Raw genomic sequence first — 23,970 nt, forward strand, 5'->3', positions numbered from 1 at the left:
AAAAAAAAAAAATATTTTGGTTAACTGGGGGAGAAAAAACCTCAACCCCACGTGGTGATGGGAAGTGGGTGGGGGGTCCTGTGGATGTGCAGGGGGGGTTGCGTCCCAGCAAGAGGTGGGGGGAGCTGGGCTGTGTCCTGCCCCCAGCAGCCCCCGCAGCCCACTCCCCAACTGGGGGGCAAACAGCACCCCCAGGCAAAGCCCTGTGGGCCACCCTTAGCCCTGCTAGACTTTTTTTTGGGGGGGTGGGGGGGTGGGGTACAACAGTGATTTCCCCAAGTTTGCCGCCAGCATCTGCTGGAGCATCCCAGCGTTCCACGGTAGCGATGGCAGCGGGAAGCCCGAACTCCCCGATTTCCCAGGAAAAGGGGAACCCCGGCAGCAGCCCCATCCCCAGTGCCAAAACCACACTGGGAAGGGGGGTCTCCAGCCTCACACAGGGGCAGGAGCCCCCTCCCCACAGCCCCGGGCCCCAGCCCCACGGGATGCGGCGGGAGATGCTGCGGGATGACGGATCCAGCCGGATCCAAAAAGTGGTGCTGGCGACAGCTTCCCGACTACGGCACTAACACTCTTCCCGTTGAAGACACATTACTCCACCAAACGCTACAATAACAATGTTTTTTAAAAAAAAAAAAAAATAAAAAAAAAAAATAAAATTATGGCATAATATACGTGAAAAGCACCCAAAATACATTCAACTTTCATCTTTGTAACAGCTTCAAGTTTTGTTTGTTTGGTTTTTTGTTTTGTTTTTTTTTTTTCTCTTTTCTTTCTTCCTTTCTTCCACCACCCCTTTTGGAAGCAAATGCACGAGGCAGCTTTGTCCCAGGTCTGAAAACTCTTTAAAAATCTCTTTTTTCCTTTCTGAGAAGATAAAAAGAGTTTTTAAAAACACATTCTTTTTTTTTCTCTTTTTTTTTTTTTTTTTTTTGTCTGAGGTAATTCTTTTCCTGAGTAGTTAAAAAGAAAAAACAAACAAACAAAAAAAAACCCTACATACCTTACAAAAATAAAAAACCCCCAAGTCTAGTATATTAAACAATCTACAGCATTTTACTCCAAAACCCCCAGGTTTTGTGTGTGTGTCCCCCCACCCCACCGCCCGCTCCCCCCCCCCTCCCCGATCAAGGACATCGCCGCCACGTGCGAGGGGGCTGCTTTGCTTGAAAGATGCCCGAGGTATTTCTGTTAGGAACAATAAAAGCAATTAAAAAAAAATAATCGTCATCATCAAGCCTCTGGGTTAAGAGGGGGGGGGGGGGCGGGGCTCGTGCAGCCGGACCCTGGGTCGCCTCTGTCCCCCCTCGCTGCATCACTGGTCCAGGGACGGATGAACGGGAAAATAATAAATAGGTTAATCCTGAGGTCGGTGGGCGACGGCTCCCGAAAAACCGAGGAGAGGAAAAGCCCGGCCGAGTCCCGAAATTTTAAAGAAGAGGTATGGCGTGCTGGCGCCGGGGGTCTCCTGCGCTTTGGGAGGAGGGGGTCCGGCCCCAGCGTGGCTCTGGGGGGGAGCGGGAATCAGAGCCCCCAGCCCCTCCAAACCCTGCGTTCATCAGCCAAATCCCAAAACCATCCCTGGAGCCTGGGGTGAAGGGTCCATCCCTGGAGCCTGGGGTGAAGGGTCCATCCCCGCGCCCCCCATCCCCCCCCCATCCCACGTCAGTGCCGGGTGCCGTACATTTTATCCCACTCCAGGAACAAGTCCAGCTCCTTCTGGGAAGCGGCGGGGCGGACCTTGCAGAAGGCTTTCTCGAAGTCCTGGTAGGAGGTGGGCTGGAGTTGGCCCGGCAAAGCGCGCAGCGTGGTGGCCCCGGCGTGCTGGCACAGCTGGACCAGCTCGCCGCCGGAGAAGCTCTCGGTGTGCTGGACCAGGGAGACCATCTCCCGCTCGCTCAAGCAGGAGCTCTGCTGAGCCAAGGCGTGATGGAGGATCTGCCGCCGGGCGATGCTGTCCGGCGGGGAGATGTAGAACCTCTTGGCGAAGCGGCGGTGAGATGCTTCATCCATGCTGCCGGGTCGGGAGGTGGTCCCGATGATGACCACGTTCTGCTCGGATGAGGTAGCCACGTTATCCAGGTAGGAAAGGAGCTGGGATTTGAGGTTGCTCACCTGGCTGCCGTCCTCACCAGCCCGAGCCACCAGCAAGGATTCAGCCTCGGTGATGAGCACCACGGCGGGCTGCCGGCAGCTGGCCACGAAGAAGACGGTCTGTAGGATCTTCTCGGCTTCGGCTTTCCAGGTGGACAGCAGGGTTGTCCCGCTGAGCTTCAGCAAGGTGGAGCCCAGCTGGGTGGAGATGCAGCGGCTCAACAAGGTCTTCCCCGTGCCGCGGGGACCGAAGAGCAGGATGGTTCGGGGCGGCCGGCTCGCCCCGGTGTAGGCGCCGGGACGCAGGATGGGCCACACCAGCTCCTCCTCGATGGTGGCCTTCACAGAGACCTGCCCGGCGATGTCCGTCCACTGCACGGGTGGCCCCCGCTCCACGATCTTGGTGTTCACCAGCTCCAAGACCAAGGGGTCAACGTTCTTGGCTTGCTCCTCTACCGGTGGGCTGCCGAAGACCGGCGCTTTGGGGGGCAGCCGCAGTGGGAAGGGGGGACCCGGCTCGGCCGCCCGCTCCCCGTTGGCGAGGGGGGGGCTGAACTTCTCGAAGGGCTCTGCCGGCCGCAGCGCAGCATCCCCAGCGCCGTAGGGTGGTGAGACCAGACTCTTCATCGGCTGCCCGCCGTACTTGCCAGCGTGCTCCTCAGCGCTCCCGGCGCCCCCCGGCCGCTTCCCGGGCTTGAAGGCCACCTGGGGGGACTCGGCGCTGCCCCCAAACCCGTTGCCCCGGCACTCGCCGTTGTCCGACATGGGGTAGGGGGACTTTGGCTGCTCGTAGCTGTATTTCCTATACCTGCCCTCCCCCTCGTCCTCCCCGCCGGAGATGTCGAAAGCCTTCCTCTTCAGACCCCCCGCCGCCTCGGTGCCGAGGGGCGGCACGGCCAGGGGGGCCAAACCGGCGCCCTGGTAGCCATAGGCAGGGACCCCGGGCGGGCGGGGCGGCGGGTGGCGGGGCTGGGATGGGGGTGGGCGCCGCAATGCCGGAGGGCAGGTAGGAGGCGGAGGGATGCGGGGGGTGGATGGTGCCGTAGCCCGGTTGCGGCGGGTAGCTGCCGGCGGCGTAGTTGTACATGGGGCCGGAGGAGCCGTAGCCCGGCACCAAGGCGGGCGAGGGGTGCGGGGGCTGCAGGAGCCCCGAGCCGTGGAGGGCTGGGGGGTGCGGGGGGGGAAGCGCCGCTGCTGGCTGGGTGCAGTAGCCAGAGGGCAAGTAGGTGCCACCGTAGCCTGAGGGGTACTCCTGAGATGACCCCAGCCCGCCAGAGCCGGCGGCGGCTCCTCCGCAGGAGTTACCGGGGTACATGGGGTCGGTGGACACCACCGGGGAGCCGCCCAGCCCGATGGCCCCGCCGCTGGGGGGGACGGCGGGTGGCACCACCGCCTTGGCACCGGGGAGGCCATCGTGGATGGGGGTCAGGGGGTAGGCGCCGTCAGAGCCGTGGGCCACTGGCCAGGGCTCCCCGTCCCCTTTCTGCCCGTTAACCGGCCCGAAGGCTCCATCCCCGTAGCTGCTCAGCGCCGGGCGCTCGTAGGGCGCCTCCAGCACCCCCGAGTACTTCTCGGCGTACCTCTTGAGGAGGTTGGAGGCGGTGAGCGCAGAGATGTCGTCGTTGGCCCAGGCGTAGTTGAAGCGCTGGCGGGTGCTGGGGTAGAGCTCGGACTTGTGGGCTGGCGAGGAGGTGGTGGACGAGACATCGAGGTGCTGCTCCGGCCACTGGTTCAGGGACTGGGCATGCTCTGGTGACCAGTGCATCTTCGACAGACCTGCGGGGACAGCATCATGCCAGGTGAGAACAGCGAAAGAGGGGTGAGCACCACTCTGCGCTGAGCATCTCCGACACCCACCACGCCGCCCTGCTCTGTCACCTCCATCCCTGGAAGATTTTCAAGGTGGCATCAATACAGAGACATGGTTTAGTGGTGGCCTTGGTAGTGCTGGGTTAGTGGTTGGTCATGGCCAACCTAAACGATTCTACGTGGAAATGTGCAGAAGATGTAAGATGGTGAGATTCTTATGGAGGAAACAGAAATTAAGTCACGATTGGGTCTTAAAGGTCATTACCAAGGTAAATGATTGTACGTGGAAATGTGTTGATGACGTATGATGACGAGATTCTTATGGAGAAAACAGAAATTAAGTCACGATTGGGTCTTAAAGGTCATTAGGTCTTAAAGGTCATTGCCAACCTAAACGATTCTACGTGGAAATGTGCAGAAGACATAAGATGGTAAGACTCTTACGGAGAAAGCAGAAATTAAGTCACAATTAGGTCTTAAAGGTCTTTGCCAACCTAAACGATTCTACATGGAAATGTGTTGATGACATAAGATGGTGAGACTCTTATGGAGGAAACAGAAATTAAGTCACGGTTGGGTCTTAAAGGTCATTACCAAGCTAAACAATTCTGCGTGGAAATGTGTTGATGACGTAAGATGATGAGATTCTTATGGAGGAAACAAAAATTAAGGCACGATTGGGTCTTAAAGGTCATTAGGTCTTAAAGGTCATTGCCAACCTAAATGATTCTACGTGGAAATGTGTTGATGATGAAAGATGCTGAGATTCTTATGGAGAAAACAGAAATTAAGTCACAATTAGGTCTTAAAGGTCATTGCCAACCTAAACGATTCTACGTGTAAATGTGCAGAAGACGTAAGATGGTGAGATTCTTAGGGAGGAAACAGTAATTAGGTTATGATTCAGGTGTATAAAAGAGCAAACCGAATTGGTTCCATCACTGAAGCTGAAAGAGGGTAGATTTAAATGAGATTTGAGGAAGAAATTCCATACTGCGAGGACGGCGAGGCGCTGGCACAGGGTGCCCAGGGAAGCTGTGGGTGCCCCAGCCCTGGAAGGGTTCAAGGTCAGGTTGGACACTTGGAGCACCCTGGGCTGGTGGGAGGTGGCCCCACGGCAGGGGATTGGAACAAGATGGTCTTTAAGGTCCCTTCCAACCCAACCCATTCCATGACGACCAGGCTGCACCTCCTGACTGCGCACACATGCTCTCCGTTATGCTCACGCTCGCAATTTTCCATGCAAAACCCCCCTTGACCACCACCAGTGCAAAAAAGAAACAAAAAAAAAACCAGCGACCACTTCAGGGAAGCCAGCCAGCTCAACTTTGGATGGTCACTTCATCCAACAGAATAAAATATTCCACTTCTCAAACCACGGCACATCCAGGCGATCCAAACACTGCAGCCCCCTTGTCAGACACGCATCGGCACACATCGCCGGAGGGCAACGCTGCCCTGAGATGCCCCACCTGGAGCTGAGTATAATATTATAATGAAAATATTATGATTATAATGCATGGAATATTAAGAGAATATTAATAGTGTGTAGCCAGTGGCTGGGGGGAGCTGCCCTTCCCCCCGGAGCCTTTCCCGGGACCCCTTCGCTCACCCTAGCATCGCTGCCGGTACCCATGGGCTGTGCCTGGCCCCACCAAAACAATTTCTCCGGCCAAGGGGAAGACAAAACCACCACAGCCATGCCCGGAGCCACCCCTGCAGCAGGGGAGAAATGCATCCTGGGGGGCTCTGCAGGACCTGCCGGGGGTCCCCATGGTCCCTGCATCCCTGTCACCCCATCCTGTGCATCACGGGGACGCTGAGGTTGGCGTCACCCTCTCTTGCTCCAGCCCCCAGATGCCAGCAGCACCCGCAGAGGGGGGTGGCAGTGTCCCCCATCACCACCCCCAGACGGTTACCCCCCCGGTGCCCCCCTCCCCCCCCCCCAACCTTTACGCCCCACGCCTCGGGGGACAGCTAAAGTAGGAGCCAGGAGGGGACCTCGTGCAGCATTCGCTCGCCTCTCTCAGCCTTTAAGCCACTTTGTGCCCGCAGCACAATTAGATTACTTAATGCTTTAATTGACTTATACGGCATTTGTCCTTCCACTTGGGCTATCAAACTTACACAAGAGGATTGAAATGGTGGCTTTGCCTGGCTTTATCCGGCATCTTCCCTGCATTTACTGGCCATTATTAAAGTGCTCCCGATAGATAAACGCTCCGACCGCCTGCGGGAAAGGGGCCCTTTTTAACCCCCACAAAGGCGGACGCTGCCCCATCAACCTGAGCTCCTGCCGCGGATTTTTCCGGAGCCGAACGCGGGGTCTGGCTGGGGATGAAGGGATGGAGGGGGTCCTTCCCTCTGCCCGCCAGCAAAACCCACCGGGAAGCTATTAAAGGGAAAAATGAGGGTTTGGATGATGTTTGGATGGCTCTGTGAGGAATAAGACTTTTTTTAAAACTTTTTTTTTTTTAAGGAATTAAAGCACCGGGAGTTTCCATCCTCGCTCAGTGGGTGCAGATCACCATGTGGTAGCGCACGGTGCCGACCACAGCTGCTTCTGCCCCCCCCAAAAAAATACAGACTGTAAATAGCCGGGACTTTGGGGGAGGAGGAAAGGGGCTTGGGATGCACTGGGGAGGTGGCTGGTGGCTCCAGCATCCTCCGTGGCAGGAATGAGGTGCCACCACCACGACCAGCAAATCCCAGTGGCATTTCCAGGCGGTTTCTTCTGCCCTTGACGGTGGCACGGACACCCTCACCCATCCCTCCTGGAGAAGGGAGGCCCCACAGCCCACGTGTCTCTCCATCCATCAGCTCCTCCAAGGCAGCATCAGGCAGGACACCACCTGAGGACCACCCACCCCAAGGACAGGCACAACCCCCCCGCAGGGACGGCGGTGTGGCAGGGATCCCTCCCAACACCTAACCCCGTTGTCCCATGCCAGCTAAACCTGGTGGCCACAGCTGAGCCCGGTGATGGGAATTGCTTCGTTACGAGCCAACGCCACGGTGCGCGGCTGGAAACCCACCACCACGACACCGGTTCCCCCAGCCCCCCAACGGCGAAGCCGCTGCCAGAAGAGGGGCAGGGGGCACACGCGTGGGCACAGGTTTGTTGCCACCAAAGCGAACCCCAGCCCCAAAGGGGCGAGAAACCAACCCAACCCGCCTCCATCCCACCCCTTGAAAGATGTGATGCGTCGGGGAGAAGAAAAGCCAACCCCCCCCCCCCCCCCCGAAAGCCTGGTTGCACCCTGGAAAACCGGGCGGAGGGGGGAGGGAGAAGTTGTCAGGGGGTTGAAACGGGACATGAATGAGGCGGCGGAGCGGGACAGATGTTTCAATGCTCCCCTTGGCAGTGTGAGAAAATTACTGTCCAGTGACCAAATGGCCGGGCTGGTTCCCACCCTCGCTGCTGCCCATTATCCCCAGCACAAGACAAAGGCGGGCAGGGGGGGCTGGGCAGGGGAGAATCCTATTGTTCCCGCCCGCCCTAATTATGGAAATCTTGTTAATCTATTCAGCAGCGACTCTGAACTGGGCTTTTGTTCGGGGGCTTTTTAGCGGGGCGCACCGCCGAGGGTGTCCAACGGTTCGGCGTTGGGGATGGGGTGCACCCCCTCCTGCCACCACCCCCCCCCCCTCCCCTCCAGGAAAAGCTCTGGGACGAGGGATTTCAGGCCAAGTCATGAGGCTGCAGGGATGCGGGGCTGCCCCCAGCAGCATCCCGACGCGGGTCGCCTTTGTTGGAGCACGACTCTATCACCCCCCAGCCCCCCCGTACCGCCTATGCACGCAGGCATGTACATGTATTTTACAAGCTCATGTCCCGGCCCGATGCATACGCACATGTCGCTAATGCGGGTGCCGAAAAATTCACGGCAAAACCCACGCGGGCGAATAGAGAGATGGCCCACAGGCAGCATACGCTGATGGCTGCAGCGATCCAGCGATCCCTAAGGGGATCACGGAAGGGTCTGGATGGATTCGGAGGGCAAAAAACGGAGGGGGAGCGTGCCAGAGCAAACACGTTCAAGCTGAGGATGCGCTAAACCCGAGGTTTCAATCCAGCCAAGCACCCGCGCCCTGGGAAGGGGGAGCAGACCCACGGGTCACTCCGGAGGGAGCGATCTGCAGCCCCATGGTGCGAGTGCTGGATGTGTCGTGATATCCCCTGGGAGAACCCAGCAGCATCATCCCAGCCCTCGGAGAACTCAGCAGCAGCATCCCAGCCCTTGGAGAGCCAAGCAAGAGCATCCCAGCCCTGGGAGAGCCCAGCAGCATCATCCCAGCACTCGGAGAGCCCAGCAGCATCCCAGCCATTGGAGAGCCCAAGCAGCATCATCCCAGCCCTGGGGAAAGCCCAGCAGCAGCATCCCAGCCCTGGGAGAGCCCAAGCAGCAGCATCCCAGCCCTGGGGAGAGCCCAGCAGCATCATCCCAGCACTCGGAGGGCCCAGCAGCATCCCAGCCGTTGGAGAGCCCAAGCAGCAGCATCCCAGCCCTGGGGAAAGCCCAGCAGCAGCATCCCAGCCCTGGGAGAGCCCAAGCAGCAGCATCCCAGCCCTGGGGAAAGCCCAGCAGCAGCATCCCAGCCCTGGGGAGGGAGCAGCCGCTGCCGCCCTTCGGCTCCCAGTGCAGGACCAAGCCACCACCACCATGCTTTGCTCCTACCGCCGCTGTCTTGCTGGTTTAAACGCTGACGGCTCCTTTTTCTGCAGAGCTGTCAGCTGGGAGGATTTATGCTTTTTTCAAAAGACGTTGAGCTGTTTCATTATCCCTGCAATTACCCGCAGCAGCGCAGCTTTATGCGATCGGCTTCCCAGGCAGGGAGAGGTGTCCCGGTTCCCGGCTCTGCCTAAATTCCCAGGATTTGAATTCTCTGAGGCGCAAACTTTGAGCCAAGAAAGAGCAAACCTGGATGGGGAGAGTCTCCTCTCACAGCTCAGCCTTCCCCCAGCGGTCCCCACAGCCCTGCTACCACGGATTTCCCACATCAGGGATGCGCGTGATGGATCTTCCCTTCTGGACTTTGCTACCAGCACCCGACCAGGTCCAGACAAGCCCCCCAAACTGAGCACCCACGGCACAAATGCAGCCTCACATCTGTGCAACAAGTCCTGTGCCTGCTGCAACCAGACTTGCAGCACCCAGAGGTGTCTGTACCCCTGCAGAGGTGCTCCAGCTCCCGCAGCAGCCTCAGCAACATCGTCAAAGCTAAAGAACACAGCAGCAGCATCTCAGCCCTGGGAGAGCCCAGCAAGAGCATCCCAGCACTCGGAGAACTCAGCAGCAGCATCCCAGCCCTGGGAGAGCCCAGCAAGAGCATCCCAGCACTCGGAGAACTCAGCAGCAGCATCCCAGCCGTTGGAGAGCCCAGCAGCAGCATCCCAGCACTCGGAGAGCCCAGCAGCATCATCCCAGTCCTTAGAGAGCCCAGCAGCATCATCCCAGCCCTGGCAGAGCCCAGCAGCAGCATCCCAGCCCTGGGGAGAGCCCAGCAGCAGCATCCCAGCCCTTGGAGAATCCAGCAGTAGCATCCCAGCCCTTGGAAAGCCCAGCAGCAGCTTTCCAAGGAAAGCTAGGAAAAAGAAGCTAGGGAAAAAAAAATGCAGGAGAGAGGAGACTTACCCAAGTCTGCCCAGCCAATGGGAGGCAGAGGGAATGACTATTTCTTCTTTTAAATGAGGCATTTCCTGACAATCTTTTCGGTTTCTGCTGCCAGGAGCTCGTCCTGGGCTGGGGTTCGTCCCTGCCTCCTAAGAGCAGCATAGGCGAAGTGCAACGGCATTACCACGAGCCAAACCACAGCCATAAATCAGAATTATGACCCATGCAGATACTGCACTTACACTCACGGTGGACCCCAGGCACGCGGCCGCCGTTCTGAAATGCTTCGGCGTCAATGCTGCAGGTTACAGCAACGTTTCTGCGCCTTGGTAAAGGCATTGAAGCTCGATCCCAGTCCCCTCCAGTAAATCCCTACGTGGCGGGTCCAGCACCGGGAAAACAGCCCAGCAGGGATTTACACCGGTGGCAGAATTGGTCCCCAAGCCAGCCCCAGGGCAGGGGGAGCACAAAGCGACGCTGAGACGCGACGGGACCCAAAAGCAACCCCTGGCAGCCTGTGCAAAAAGTGGGGAGGGGGTAAACCCCCCAGCCCTCCCCCACGAGCCGAGGCCGGGCAGCTGATTTTTCAGCAAGTTGCCGGAGCGCAAACATCAGGTTTTCCAAGGTGAATTTGGGTTGGTTGGCAAATCCATCGGGGAGCTGCATTTCTTTGTCCGCCACATTCCCCGTCCACTCCTAACCGGTGCCGACAAAGCCAAGGATGGTATTGCAATCAGAGCAGGGTCAATGTACAGATGTTAAAAGGATTTAGGCTAACTCCCACCCTGCCCTCTCTCCCCATCCCCCAGGAGAAACAGCCTTCAGCCCCGGCCGGCGCGAGCCAAAGGCTCCAGCATCCGTGCTGTCCACTCATATATCAAGTGCAGAGCAGCTGGACACCAGCACAAACCGGGAATGACCAACGGGCCATCGCCCATCTGTGCTGCTCCAGAAAAAAAAAAAAAAAAAAAAAAATTAAAAAAAAAAAACCAAACATCTGTGCATTGCTCCGGCAAATGAAAAATTAATACGGATCCGCTCAGGCTGGCAGCAGCTGAGCATCACCCATCTGTCACGGCGAGAGGAGAAATTCGCCGCTCCGTGTCACCTGGAGGAAACACTACACGGCGCCGTGGGCTGGGAATCCCCAGGTCGAGGGGATACGGTGATAAAATCCAGCTATCATTAAGAGCGACCCGATGCAATTAGTGGATTCGAGGAATTTTGCTCCACCTTTCAATATAAGAAGGATGGGAGAAAAAGAAGCGATAAAAGGCAAAAAAAAGTGGGGAAAAAATCAGCTTTCAGCTTCCATGTAAAAAGGATGGGAGAAAAAGAAGCAATAAAAGGCAAAAAAACGTGGGGAAAAGTCAGCTTTCAGCTTCTATGTAAGAAGGACGGGGAAAAAGAAGCGATAAAATGCAAAAAAAAGTGGGGAAAAGTCAGCTTTCAGCTTCCATGTAAGAAGGATGGGAGAAAAAGAAGCAATAAAAGGCAGAAAAGTGGGGGAAAAGTCAGCTTTCGGCTTCCATGTAAGAAGGATGGGAGAAAAAGAAGCAATAAAAAGCAAAAAAAAAGTGGGGAAAAGTCAGCTTTCAGCTTCCGTGTAAGAAGGACGGGAGAAAAAGAAGCAATAAAAGGCAAAAAAAAAGTGGGGAAAAAATCAGCTTCCATGTAAGAAGGATGGGAGAAAAAGAAGCAATAAAAGGCAAAAAAGTGGGGAAAAAATCAGCTTCTATTTTTATATTTATATTTTTCTTAACATCACTCGTCTCCAAGTCTCATGGACCACTGAGATCCGGGCTTCAGCCTCGCACCACCCCCAGGAACACGGGACAAAACTGCTGAACTCTTTGGGTCTAGAAGCCACTGCAAGGTGGGGCTGGCTCAACCCTCCCTGCTCCTGCCACACCACCGGCATGCTCCTCCCCGTGCTTCCAAGATGAAAATTAATTACGAAGGCTTAATTATCGCATTGCTCCATCACGTGTTGCCCGCTGTGTGCCATAGGTGTGCTTCAGCACGTGCCAAACCCAGCTCCTTCCAACAGCGTTCCCACTCCCACGCCATCGTTTCTCCTCCGGTAGATGTTCTCCTGCCCTGGAACCATCTCGTCTGTTGTAGGACGTTCCCTGGGGTGACGTTCCAGCTGTGATCCCCACCAGACGGCTGCTTGAAGGAGGGTTCTCGAGTAGGAAGGAGGGTTTTAGCATGAGCATCACTGAAGCATTCAGGTCAACTCAGGGCAGATGCTCAAGGTGCAGGAGAAAGTTCAGCGTGCCCCACAGACGGGTGCCACGGCCCATGGGTGCTCCTCAGGTCCCTGTTGGGACTGAAGCCCTTCACTGAAATGCCGTTCCTTGATGCCAGACCAGCTCCCCGGGGCCGGGGTCGGACCCAGCCCATTTTTGGAGGATTACGTTAAAGAGGAAAATCCATTCCTCATCAGCAGAACCATTTTCCCAAACAGACGTGGCCCCATGACAAGGTCAGGCGGTCAAACGGACCCAATTTACATACAATCTGCATCATAACGGCCAAGCCAGCGAGGGTGGGTGGCGAGCGCATCCTGAAGCTCCTGGTCCCACCACCCAGTCCCAGGTGGGACTTTGCCCCTGACCCACGGCCAGGCTGGAGGACACGGCGAGGCAAGAACGTTGCTTCTGCCATCGGGGCTGTAAGTCTGCGCTTGGCTTGGATGTGGCTGTGGCCGTCTCCTCCTCAAGCCCATCTAGAAACGTGCCATGGGAGACCACCTGCGGAGATTGCGGTTGCATGGATGCGTATTCACGTGGTCCACAGAGGGATGCAGAAGAAGAGGCTGAAGGTGTCTTTATAGCATCTCCATCCTCCACGGAAGCCACTTAGCCAAGGGCATGCTGTCAGCAGATGGAAGCTGCTCTGCAAAGCTCATTCTCACCTCGCTCCATTCAAAACCACTTACTGAAACCCACCAGGACCACCCCCCCATCCCCCCCGAGAGGGACCGACCCCGCCTGCATCTGCAGAAGGAGGATCTGGGGGGGGGGGGGGGGGGGGGGCACGCTCTTGTGCTGACCCCCACCAGATCCGAGCTGGTGGAGGGGCGCCCGGTGATGCTGTGCCATGGGGGGGGGGGGGTGGGATGCCTGGAGGATACAACCTCTGGGAGCTGAGCTACAGCAGCATGAGAAGCAGCAAAGCCGAAGCATTACGGAGAAGGACACGGAGCCTGGCCACCACGGTGTGGTCAGCACCCAGCACTGTGCACACCTGGGGCAGACCCAGCGGGTGAGGGGGGGGTCTCGGAACCCCGATATACACACGAACCCCCAAAAAAGGCTGAAAACAATTTGAAACGACTTATTTTTCCAAGAATAGAATTCCAATTCCATAGAATCATGGAATGGGTTGGGTTGGAAGGGACTTTAAGGACCATCTCGTTCCAACCCTACTGCCATGGGGACACCTTCAGGGTGCTCCCAGCCCCATCCAACCTGACCTTGAACCCTTCCAGGGCTGTGGCATCCACAGCTTCTCCAGCCGACATCTTCCAGTGCCTCGCCATCCTCGTAGTAAAGAATTTCTTCCTTATATCTCATTTAAATCTACCCTTTTTTAGTTTTGAGCCATCACCCCTTGCCCTATCACCCCCAGACCCCTGTAAGAAGCCCCTCTCCAGCTTTCTTGTCAGCCCCTTTAGGTACTGGAAGCTGCTCTAAGTTCTCCCCGGAGCCTCCTCCAGGTTGACCACCCCCAACGACAGCATCGCCATCACATTTCCCCTTCCACAAGTACTTGGCTGAAGGTTGTTAAACGCAGGAGATGCTCTGCAGCTCGGGAAGGGGCCCAGGGACCCCCCAGCCCTCTCCTCCCCGGGGTGTTTATCCCGATAAAGCTCCAATAATGAACTCCCCCGGGGGCAAAAGCCGAGGCAGGAGCCACCAGCCCCTGGTAGATCTTCTCCAATATCTGCCCCTGGGTTGGGGTCAGTGCCGGGGGGTCTACGGCCACAGGAACCAGGCTGCAGCGGGGAGATAATTTACCCCGGGCACTAGACCCTGTCCGTAACGGCAGCAGCAACGCTCCAGCTCATCTCCTTCACGGAACGAATCAATCTTAATTAACTCTAATTCTGGGGAGCCTCCCAGCCCTATCCAGCATCGCACAACGCGGTTGTATTTTCCGCCTGGGTGCCCTGCCGGGCAGCGCACTCCGCGGGGAATTGAGGAAGAACTCCTCCTCTCCTTCGTTTCTGCGTCCCCATCGCATCGTCTGCGGGATGACGCCCCCCATCCCCATCCCCTGTGGACCACCGTCCCGTCCCCCGCTGGAGCTGGGCTGGGGGAGGCCTCTCTCTCAGTGGCTTTTGTTTTCACAAGCCTTTTGACTCACGGATTCTTTTTTTAAACACCGCCTCAGCAGCCTGAAAAGCCCAGCTCCCTCCCGCACTCCATTCACTAATGGATTTTCCAGAAGTTCCCTTTTTTTTTTTTTTTTTTTGGGGGGGGTGGGGGGGCTTCTTTCTTCGCTGATGCTGCTGCCCTGCATCCCGGCTACAGCTCCCCTCTGCCCCACGGATGGATTCTGACTTTGGGGACCACGCTGGGAGCAGCCACCCCAACGGCTCCCACCCCCCCACATCCTGGGAGCTGGCACGGATAGGCGGCAATTACAAGCCAACGCTAATTAGATAGCATTACATCGCCTCAACCTGCCGCCACAGGGTTGTTGCTCCCCCCAAAAATAAAGGTTAAAGAATAATAAAGTGATCGCTGGGAAATCGGGGAGAAGTTTGGTGCCGGGCTGGCTCGGTGCAAGAGCGTATCGATTGGGGCAGCGCCGCTCCTGTCTCCTCGAGCTAATCCTACGGCAGAAATAATTCATTTTCCTCCCTTTTCAGCAGCCACTCATTAAAAAGTAATCACCTTGTAGGAGGAGGATATGAACAGCCCAAGGTCAGATCCGTAATGACGTTATTTCTGGAGCGCATACCTGGCCCCAGCCCTGCCAGCAGCTTCGGCCCCACCACAGCTGGGCTCTGCCCCGCTGCTCGGGTTGGTGGCGATTAAGATGCAAATGGAAATATCTCTAAATTAGCAGATAGTCACTTCTGTGAGCGCTGCCCACCAGCATCTGCGGCCAGGCAGCCAGGTCCTGCTGCAGGGATGCTGCTCTCATGGACCCCCAGGCATCCGCAACACTTGAGGTGGAAAATAGGAACAACGCTTCCAACGGGATCTTTGAAATCTCAGTTTTGGGTGGCATCTCCAATAAACGGCCAAATCTCCGGCTCCTGATGTCTTTTTCTGCTGCCAGTCCTTTGCTGCAGCCGCTAAACCCCATTTTTCTAAGAGCACGGCGCTGCAAAGCGCAATATAAAGAAGCGGCACCAGTGGCACAAGCAGAGCTGGGAACGCGGCACCTCGGGGTGCCATAAACCCACCCCGGGCACAACGCGCCCATCGTTGATCCCGATTCCCATGGGGAATTCCCACGGGGTGAGGAGGGCAAGCACAGGCTCAGCACCATCGCCCCAGGAGCCACCCCCCCAGCCCAGCAAAGCCCAACCTGCTCGCGGCACCTCGGCGTTTCGGCAGATTTACGTTTGCCACACGTGGCCTGATCCAGCCTTTGGAGGGAGGAGGTGATGCTCTGGCAAGCGCAGGGCTGGGACACCGCTGCTCCCAGGGATTTGGTAATTCCAGATGCCAGAAGGGCTGGGAAAATAAAACCCTACACCAAAACCCTGCCCAGTGGCATCCTCGGTGGGGATGCTGCCGCATGCACAGCTCTCCACGGGGGGCTGGGGACCCCGGCGTGTCCCCCCGACGCCACACGGTGCCGGCACGTGGGACACCCCCAGCAGGACGAGCTGCCCACCCAAGGCAGGGGATGCGCAGGATAAACCCTTCAAAAGACACTCAACCTCTCTAACCTCCCGCGCGCAGCACAGCCTCGCAGCGCATCACCCCTGGCCTTTAATTACACATTTCTGCAGCCATTAGTCCTCTCGCCATCAATTACACCCACATTATCCCGCTCCGGGAGGCAGCACGACATGGGGAGTGGAGTCAAGTGCTTTGCAGGCTCTTCCCAAAGGAAAGAGCTTCCGATGGGAAAGGTCCCTCCGCCGTGACAGAGCCGTGGCAGCAGACAAAGCCACCCGGCAGCCGGTGCCGCTGCTCTTCAGAGCCCTAAAGCAACGCCAAGATTAATCACAGCGAAAGGACCGGGGCTCTGGTGTCCCCCGGTGCCACGAGTCCCCTCCGGCTCGCCATGGCCGCTGCACCTCTCATCTATTGACACAGCCAAGGCTTTGTGAAGAGCAAGCTCCTCCACCGAATGCGGCCAGGGCAGGGAAAGGGGTACTTATTCCGCTATTATTCAGCTTTTTTTTTTTTAGGCAAGACAAGTGTGGGTTAAAGCGCAATTTGTCTTGACATTCATTTTTGCTTTCTCGGAGGAAAAAAAAAAAAAAGTGGCTCTGCTCTTGAGGAGGTGCTGGGTTGGGCTGGGATAGAGTTAATTTTCTTCCTAGTGGCTACAGCAGGGCTGGTTTGGATTTGTGCTGGAGCCAGCGTTGATCATTCAGGGATGTTTTCGTTACTCTGACACGGAGCCAAGGGCTCTTCTGCTCCTCACCCCACCAGCGAGCAGGCTGGGGGGCACTGGGAGCTGGGGGCACGCAGCTGGGGCAGCTGAGCCGGTGACCACCGGGATATCCCCCAGTGACCACCGCGATATCCCCCGGTGACCACCGCGATATCCCACTGTCACGCTCAGCACGTGGAGCTGGGGGGAGGAGGAGGAGGAGGAAGGGGGGGACATTCACCGTGGTGGCTTCCCCAGGAAGCGTCACGGGTGACGAAGCCCTGCCCTGCTGGGATGGCTGAGCCCCTGCCTGCGGTGGGGAGCTGGGAAGGAATTCCCTGGTTTGCTTTACCTCCTAAACTGTCTTCAGCTCAGCCCAGGAGTTTTCTCGCTTTTATTCTTTCGATTCTCTCCCCCATCCCGTGGTGGGGAGTGGGCGAGCGGCTGTGTGGGGCTGAGTTGCTGGCTGGGGTTAAACCATGACAGAGGGAAAATACTCGCCTGGGTACCACACCTCACCTGGCTGAGCATCCCACCCGGAAGCACACCCCAGCATCCCACCCGGCAGCACACCCCAGCATCCCACCCCAGGTGCACATCCCAGCACCCCCCCAGCAGTGCACCCCAGCATCCTGCCCTGGCAACACACCCCAGCATCCCACCCAGCAGAGCACCCCAGCATCTTGTCCTGGGAGCACACCCCAGCATCCCACCCAGCTGAGCACCCCAGCATCCCACCTGGGAATGCACCCCAGCATCTGTTCCTGGGAGCACCCCCCAGCATCTTCTGGGAACACCCCCAGCATCCCACCTGGCAGAGCACCCCAGCATCTTGTCCTGGCAGAGCACCCCCCAGCATCCAACCTGGGAGTGTACCCCAGCATCTTCTGGGAGCTCACCCCAGCATCCTGCCCTGGGAACACATCCCAGCATCCTACCTGGCAGAGCACCCCAGAATCTTCTGGGAACACCCCCCAGCAACCCACCTGGCAGAGCACCCCAGCATCTTGTCCTGGGAGCGCACCCCAGCATCCCACCCGGCAGAGCAACCCAGCATCCCACCTGGGACCACACCCTAGCATCCTGCCCTGAGAGCACCCCCCAGCATCCCACCCAGCAGCACACCCCTGCATCCCACCTGGCAGCACACCCCAGCATCTTCTAGGAACACCCCCCAGCATCCCACCCAGCAGCACACCCCTGCATCTTGTCCTGGCAGAGCACCCCAGCACCCCCCCCAGCAGCATCCCCCACCATCCCAGTCCAGGGCGGGGGACTCCGGGCCCCCCCACCCCGCAGGCCACGATGGCACTGCTGGCATTACACAAACACACCTGGGTTTTCCACCACCGAGTTGCCTGCCCTGGGGAGAACGAAGTTGCATCCTGCCCTGTGCTCAGCTCCAAGCCCTCAGCACCCGCGAGGCCTTGGCTGGGTTTATTAGGGCCCCCATAAAGATCAGGGGTTGCTGATAAGCGACCCCAGGCATGCACCACCGGCGGAAAAATTGTGCTAGCGATCTGTACAATTTAACCAACATTAACTTCAGCTGATGACAGGCCACAAGGCCAGCCGAGAGATTTTACAACACCCTCGTTACACAGCAAAATAAACTTTGCTGCGGAGCGCCGGCGCTGCCTTTCAGCTCTTGCTCCCATTTGAGACCCCAGCCCAGAGCTGCCGAGGCACCGCCGGCCCCCAGCAGCTCCGCGCGTGCAGCAGCATCCTCTGCACATTGACACTTGGGGTTCAGGGAGCAGAAAAAGCTCCAGGATTCTGCTCAGGGCTCAGCAGCACCAGGGAGAAAAGGGGGGAGGGTCCTTCTCACCACCCCACAAGCCGAGTCCAAAGGAAAAACCAACAGGAAAATACAACAGAAGGAATCCCGGCAACAAACTCGTGGCAGTGGGACCTTGCAAAGGGGATAAACTGGTTTTCAGAACTGGGAATTGTCAGGGCTGGCACTGGGAAGAACTGGTTTATCCCCTGTTTGGCTGCTGATCCAGCAATGGGAATTTTCCTGCTTAACGCTAAGGAAATCTGGATTAATCCCAACAGCTCCCTTCGATCAGGGGCTGGGTGCCACCATTGGCACGTGTGTCCCCTGGGTGAGAGGGTGGACACCTGATGACACACAGAGCGACTGCACAGCAGCAGCACCAGCGGCACCTGCGGCACCAATGATCTTTCTGGAGCCAGAGCATCCCAGAACTGCCAAACACGTGCATCACCCAGCACACCCCCTCCACATCCCAAAAGGAAGAAAAAAACATCTTTATTTTGCAAAAAATCTGCAAGAGAAGAACTTGCCCCAGCGGAGCGGAGGAAGGGAGCGTGCCAAACAAATGAGATGCTCGGAGCCCTGAGCCTCAAGCTTTTCCTACACGCTGCAAAATTCCAGCTGACATTTGGCCAGATGTGACGGGATCTGCCCCGGGATGACAAAAGGAGCCTCCCCGCCTGCCCCTGTCAAACGGCAAAGCTCCGCTTCCAGCCATGTCATCACTGGAGCTCAAAAAATATAACTGAAAAGTGTTTACAACGGCATAAACACAAGGGTCAGTGTCGCGCAAGGGTCACTATCGCTTCTCTAGATGCATTAATGTCATCTGCGGGGAAATTCCCTTTAGGAATCCTGGCTCAAAGCCGGGGCTCCCGCATCTGCGGCTTTAAACCATGGATTGAGGGATTTCTTCATCCCGACGCACTAACCTGCCTCCTTCCAGCTGCAGGGATGAAAGCAGGGAGATGCTGAACCCCCAAACTGTTGGAAAAGCAGAAGGAGAAGGGGAGAAAGGAGAATATTTGGCTGTTTGCGGAAAAATCTGGAGGTGGCATTTCGACCCTCGGGAAGATCTCCTCGACTAGGAGGATGCAAAATTAATTCACACGAATCAAGCCCGCAGCATCCGCAAATGCCAACGGCATGCGCTCCCAGACTCCTTCCAGGAATTTATTTTTTTTTAATGATGCCAGGGATGCTGTTGTTACAGAGGTGACGATGCGCCATGCAGAATCGTTTTATTCCTTCTAATCCACCGGCGCTGTCGCAGGATGCGATACCGGCTTTAGAGGCGAATGCTCCCAGCGGCTTTTGTGTTTACCTTTTCCGAGGGGAAAGGAGGAGGTGAATTAAGTGACCCAACGGCCACTCCCTTGGCCTAAGGTTAGGCCCTCACATCTGTATTGGGGCAACCAAAATAACAGCTTTTTCTATGGGTTGGGGGTTTCCCTCCCAGTGGCTACTGAAATCCCTGGGAGCAGAGGATGGATGCTGAAAACTTTCAGCCCGTTTATCAGGTGGCTCGATACCGCCCTGGGAGCAGCCTGAAGGAGGGATTTGGGAAAAACACAGCCCCTGCTTGTATCAGTCCGTACAAAAGACGGGACCATCGCCCGGCCATCCACCCCCTCCCCAACTAAAGGCGAACGGAGCCTCGGCCGGGGGAAGCCCATTGCTGACCAGGGCTCTGAATCCAGGACGCGCTGCTTGCTTTAACAACTGTTTTCCGTCTTTCCGAGCACGCAGGGAAACCTGCTTTGGAGATTTCTCAACGTTTCTCCCGATGGGGAATTAACTCGGAGGGGATGCGAGAGGAGAGGTTTGGGTTACAGGACCGCGTCAAGCCGGCACCAAACCCAAGATACTGGTAAAGCCCCAAGCCCGGACCCCAGAAAAGAGAAAAAAGTCAGGGGAAAGAGAGGGAGGAGAAAACACCGGCTCCAGATAAGCAATTGTTAACATGATCCATATGGTACACAACTTGCCTTTCTGTTTAACCAAAATGATAATGGCAAAAGGGAAGAATGCGGCGGGGGCTCGGCGGGAGAACAAAGGCAGCTGCGAAACCCTTCCCCGCTCCAGAGAAAACGAATTGTGAGTGGGGAGAGCCCCCGGCTGCTCCTCCCTGGCCCCCGAAACCCACCCGGCTCGCCCCTTCCCCTCCACGAGAGCTTTTACAGCTCCAAAGGGCAGAGCCGGGAGCGAAACCGCAGCTGTCAGCCAGAAAAAAACAAATAAAGAAATAATAAGGGAAAAAAAATAAATCTGACAAGTATTAACGGGGAGGTTTTCGTAATCAATAATCAACTTTAAACATGAGCAGCAGCTCAGGACCGGCGCTGATGTAAACACTGAGCCCATTGCTCTCAGATCTGGGATGAATCCTGCCCTGGGTGTTTATGTTCTTGCGGGATCCCGCGGCTTTCCGAGGAACACAATACAGTACGTGCCATTCATTATCCCCAGCAGTCCCCCAAGAGAAAATGTCAACACACTTGGGCTAAAGAGAGCTAAAACAAATGTTTAATGTGATAAACAACTCCTGGGCCTCAGACCCGGCAGAAATGTTTAATTCAGAACCACCTTCAAGAGCAAACAGGCACCGGAGCCACACATTGGCATTGAGCATCCCCAGCCAGGCTCTGGAGCTCGCTCCAGTGCCGGCAGGGAGCACCTCAGGAGGAAAACGGGGAGAAACCTGGGACAATTCCCATGCACGGCATCAATCAATTCCCAGCCGTTATCAATCGCACACACACAGCCTCCACGGAGGGCAGGCACAACCACCCCTGCACGCGCCCAAGGTCTCCTAAAATTCAATCCAGCGCATTCGCACCCCCGAAATCCGTCTTGCAAACCCGAGACCTCAATGATAACACTTATTTTGATCATCCCTGAGTGAAACTAGGAATAAACCAGCACACGGCAGCTCCAAAAGTGGGAGAATTTACGCCAGAAGACACAGCGCAAAGCTATTTTAAAACCTTTCTGGGTTTTTTTCCCCCACCCTCAAGTGCCTTTTGACCCCCAAGTGGAAAAAGCACACTTCAAAAAATGGAGGGAAAAAAAAGAAAGAAAAAAACAAAAAGAAGGCGCTTTCAGGCAAAGCTCCTAATGAAAAACCACCGCCAGCTCCTCAACACCACGAGTGTTTTGAAGGCGAGCGCTCCAGCGTGCGCTTGACATGCGACAGCGGCCGAGGGGAGCGCGCATTGTTCCTGGGCAGTGGATGGATGGAGGGAGGGAGGGATGGGAGGGAGGGAGGGGAGGGAGGGATGGGGGGATGGGGGGATGGAGGGATGGAGGGATGGAGGGATGGAGGGAGGGAGGGATGGAGGGATGGAGGGAGGGAGGGATGGAGGGATGGAGGATGGAGGGATGGAGGGATGGAGGGATGGAGGGATGGAGGGATGGAGGGAGGGATGGAGGGATGGAGGGGAGGGATGGAGGGATGGAGGGATGGAGGGATGGATGGAGGGATGGAGGGATGGTAGGGATGGAGGATGGAGGGATGAGGATGGAGGGATGGAGGGATGGAGGGATGGAGGGGATGGAGGGATGGAGGGATGGATGGAGGGAGGGGTGGAGGGAGGGGTGGAGGGAGGGGTGGAGGGAGGGGTGGAGGGAGGGATGGAGGGAGGGAGGGAGGGGAGGGATGGAGGGAGGGATGGAGGGAGGGAGGGAGGGATGGAGGGAGGGATGGAGGGGAGGGATGGAGGGAGGGAGGGGTGGATGGAGGGAGGGGATGGACGGAGGGATGGAGGGGTGGACGGGGGGAGGGAGGGGTGGATGGGGGGGAGGGAGGGGTGGATGGGGGGAGGGAGGGATGGAAGGAGGGAGGGAGGAAGGGATGGATGGAGGGATGGATGGATGGAGGGGAGGAGGGAGGGAGGATTCATGGATGGAGGGGTACATGGAGGGGTGGACAGAGGGGTGGAGGGGTGGGTGGATGTATGGATGGAGGGGTAGATGGAGGGATGGATGAAGGGGTGGGTGGATAGGTGGATAGATGGGAGGGTGGATGGAAGGAGGGAGGGGCGGGTGGAGGGGTAGATCGGAGGGGGGTGGCTAGATGGGAGGGCGGATGGAAGGAGGGGTGGCTGGAGGGAGGGAGGGAGGGAGGGGTGAGCGGGTGGGTGCTCGGGCCCGGCTGTGCGCACCCCTCCGGCCACGGGAGCCGGCAGGGCCAGGCACCCCCGGGGGCCACCCGCCGCGCCCCCCCCCGCCGCGCGGCTCATGTCACCAGCACGTCGGCCCGGAGCTCCCCGCACCCCGCTGGGGGGCAAGAGGGGAGGGCACAGGCACCGGCCAAGGCGGCGGGGGCTGCCGCGTCCCCTGGGAGGGGTCGGCTACGGGACCACCACCCCCCCTCCCCGCCCCCCCCATCCCGGCTGGTTCCCCCCAAACCCCGGCTCGGCGGACACCGGCCGGGCGGGAGCCGCCCCCGCCCGCAGCGGCGCATCCCGGGGATGCTCCGCCGGGGAACGCGGGGTAAGGGGGGTGCCCGCCCCCCCCGCCGGCCCCCACTCACCTCCTCATGCCGGCGGGCCCTAGCGCAGCCCGGCAGCGGGCGGCCGTGCGGGGCCCCCGCATCCTGCCCGGACAATGCGGGGCGGCGCGGCGGCCCGCGGGCGGCGGGGGCTGGGGCCGGCGCTGGGGCTGGGGCCGGCGCTGGGTTGGGGCTGGGGCTGGGGCCGGGGCCGGGGCCGGGGCCGCCCCCGCCCGCCGCCCACCGCCCACGGCCCGCCCCCGCGCTGCGGCGGGGCGGAGCGGAGCGGAGCGGGGCGCGGCGGGGGGCGGCCCCGGGGGCAGCGCGGGGCGGGGGGCGGCGGGGGGCGGCGCGGGGTCGGGGCGGCTCCGCTGCCGCGGCGGGGGCCGGCTCGGCACAAAGGCGGAGCGGGGGAGTGGGGTGGCTGAGACCCTCCCCCCGGTACCGCGGTGCAGCCGGACCCCCTGCACCCCAGCACGCCAATGCACCCTGCACCCGCGCAACCCAGCGCCCTGACCCCCCAGCATCCCAGCACCCTGACCCCTGCACCCCAGCATCCCAGCACCCTGACCCCCTGCACCCCAGCACCCATGCACCCTGACCCCTGCACCCCCAGCATCCCAGCACCCTGACCCCTGCACCCCAGCATCCCAGCACCCTGACCCCTGCACCCCAGCACCCATGCACCCTGACCCCCTGCACCCCAGCATCCCAGCACCCTGACCCCTGCACCCCAGCATCCCAGCACCCTGACCCCCCTGCACCCCAGCATCCCAGCACCCTGACCCCTGCACCCCAGCACCCATGCACCCTGACCCCCTGCACCCCAGCATCCCAGCACCCATGCACCCTGACACCCTGCATCCCAGCACCCATGCACCCTGACCCCTGCACCCCCGGCATCCCAGCACCCATGCACCCTGACCCCTGCACCCCGGCATCCCAGCACCCTGACCCCTGCACCCCAGCATCCCAGCACCCATGCACCCTGACACCCTGCATCCCAGCACCCATGCACCCTGACCCCTGCACCCCAGCATCCCAGCACCCTGACCCCTGCACCCCAGCATCCCAGCACCCATGCACCCTGACCCCTGCACCCCGGCATCCCAGCACCCATGCACCCTGACACCCTGCATCCCAGCACCCATGCACCCTGACCCCTGCACCCCAGCATCCCAGCACCCATGCACCCTGACCCCTGCACCCCGGCATCCCAGCACCCATGCACCCTGACACCCTGCATCCCAGCACCCATGCACCCTGACACCCTGCATCCCAGCATCCCAGCACCCTGACCCCTGCACCCCAGCATCCCAGCACCCATGCACCCTGACCCCTGCACCCCAGCACCCATGCACCCTGACCCCTGCACCCCCGGCATCCCAGCACCCATGCACCCTGACCCCTGCACCCCAGCACCCATGCACCCTGACCCCTGCACCCCGGCATCCCAGCACCCATGCACCCTGACACCCTGCATCCCAGCACCCATGCACCCTGACCCCTGCACCCCAGCATCCCAGCACCCATGCACCCTGACCCCCTGCATCCCAGCATCCCAGCACCCTGACCCCTGCACCCCGGCATCCCAGCACCCATGCACC

General features: G+C 58.7%; 1 protein-coding gene across 1 annotated transcript; it reads right to left on the reverse strand.

Moving 5' to 3' along the window:
* Positions 1–1,182: 1,182 nt before the first annotated feature.
* Positions 1,183–22,537, reverse strand: FIGNL2 (fidgetin like 2). Its single transcript, XM_056321865.1, is given in 3 exon segments — positions 1,183–3,045; positions 3,047–3,870; positions 22,406–22,537. Coding segments are annotated over 2 exon segments (2,193 nt in total). The 5' UTR covers positions 3,860–3,870; positions 22,406–22,537; the 3' UTR covers positions 1,183–1,665.
* Between the last annotated feature and the right edge of the window lie 1,433 nt (positions 22,538–23,970).

Source organism: Falco biarmicus, chromosome 19 (assembly GCF_023638135.1).
Source record: "Falco biarmicus isolate bFalBia1 chromosome 19, bFalBia1.pri, whole genome shotgun sequence".
In the NCBI taxonomy this organism is placed as follows: domain Eukaryota; kingdom Metazoa; phylum Chordata; class Aves; order Falconiformes; family Falconidae; genus Falco; species Falco biarmicus.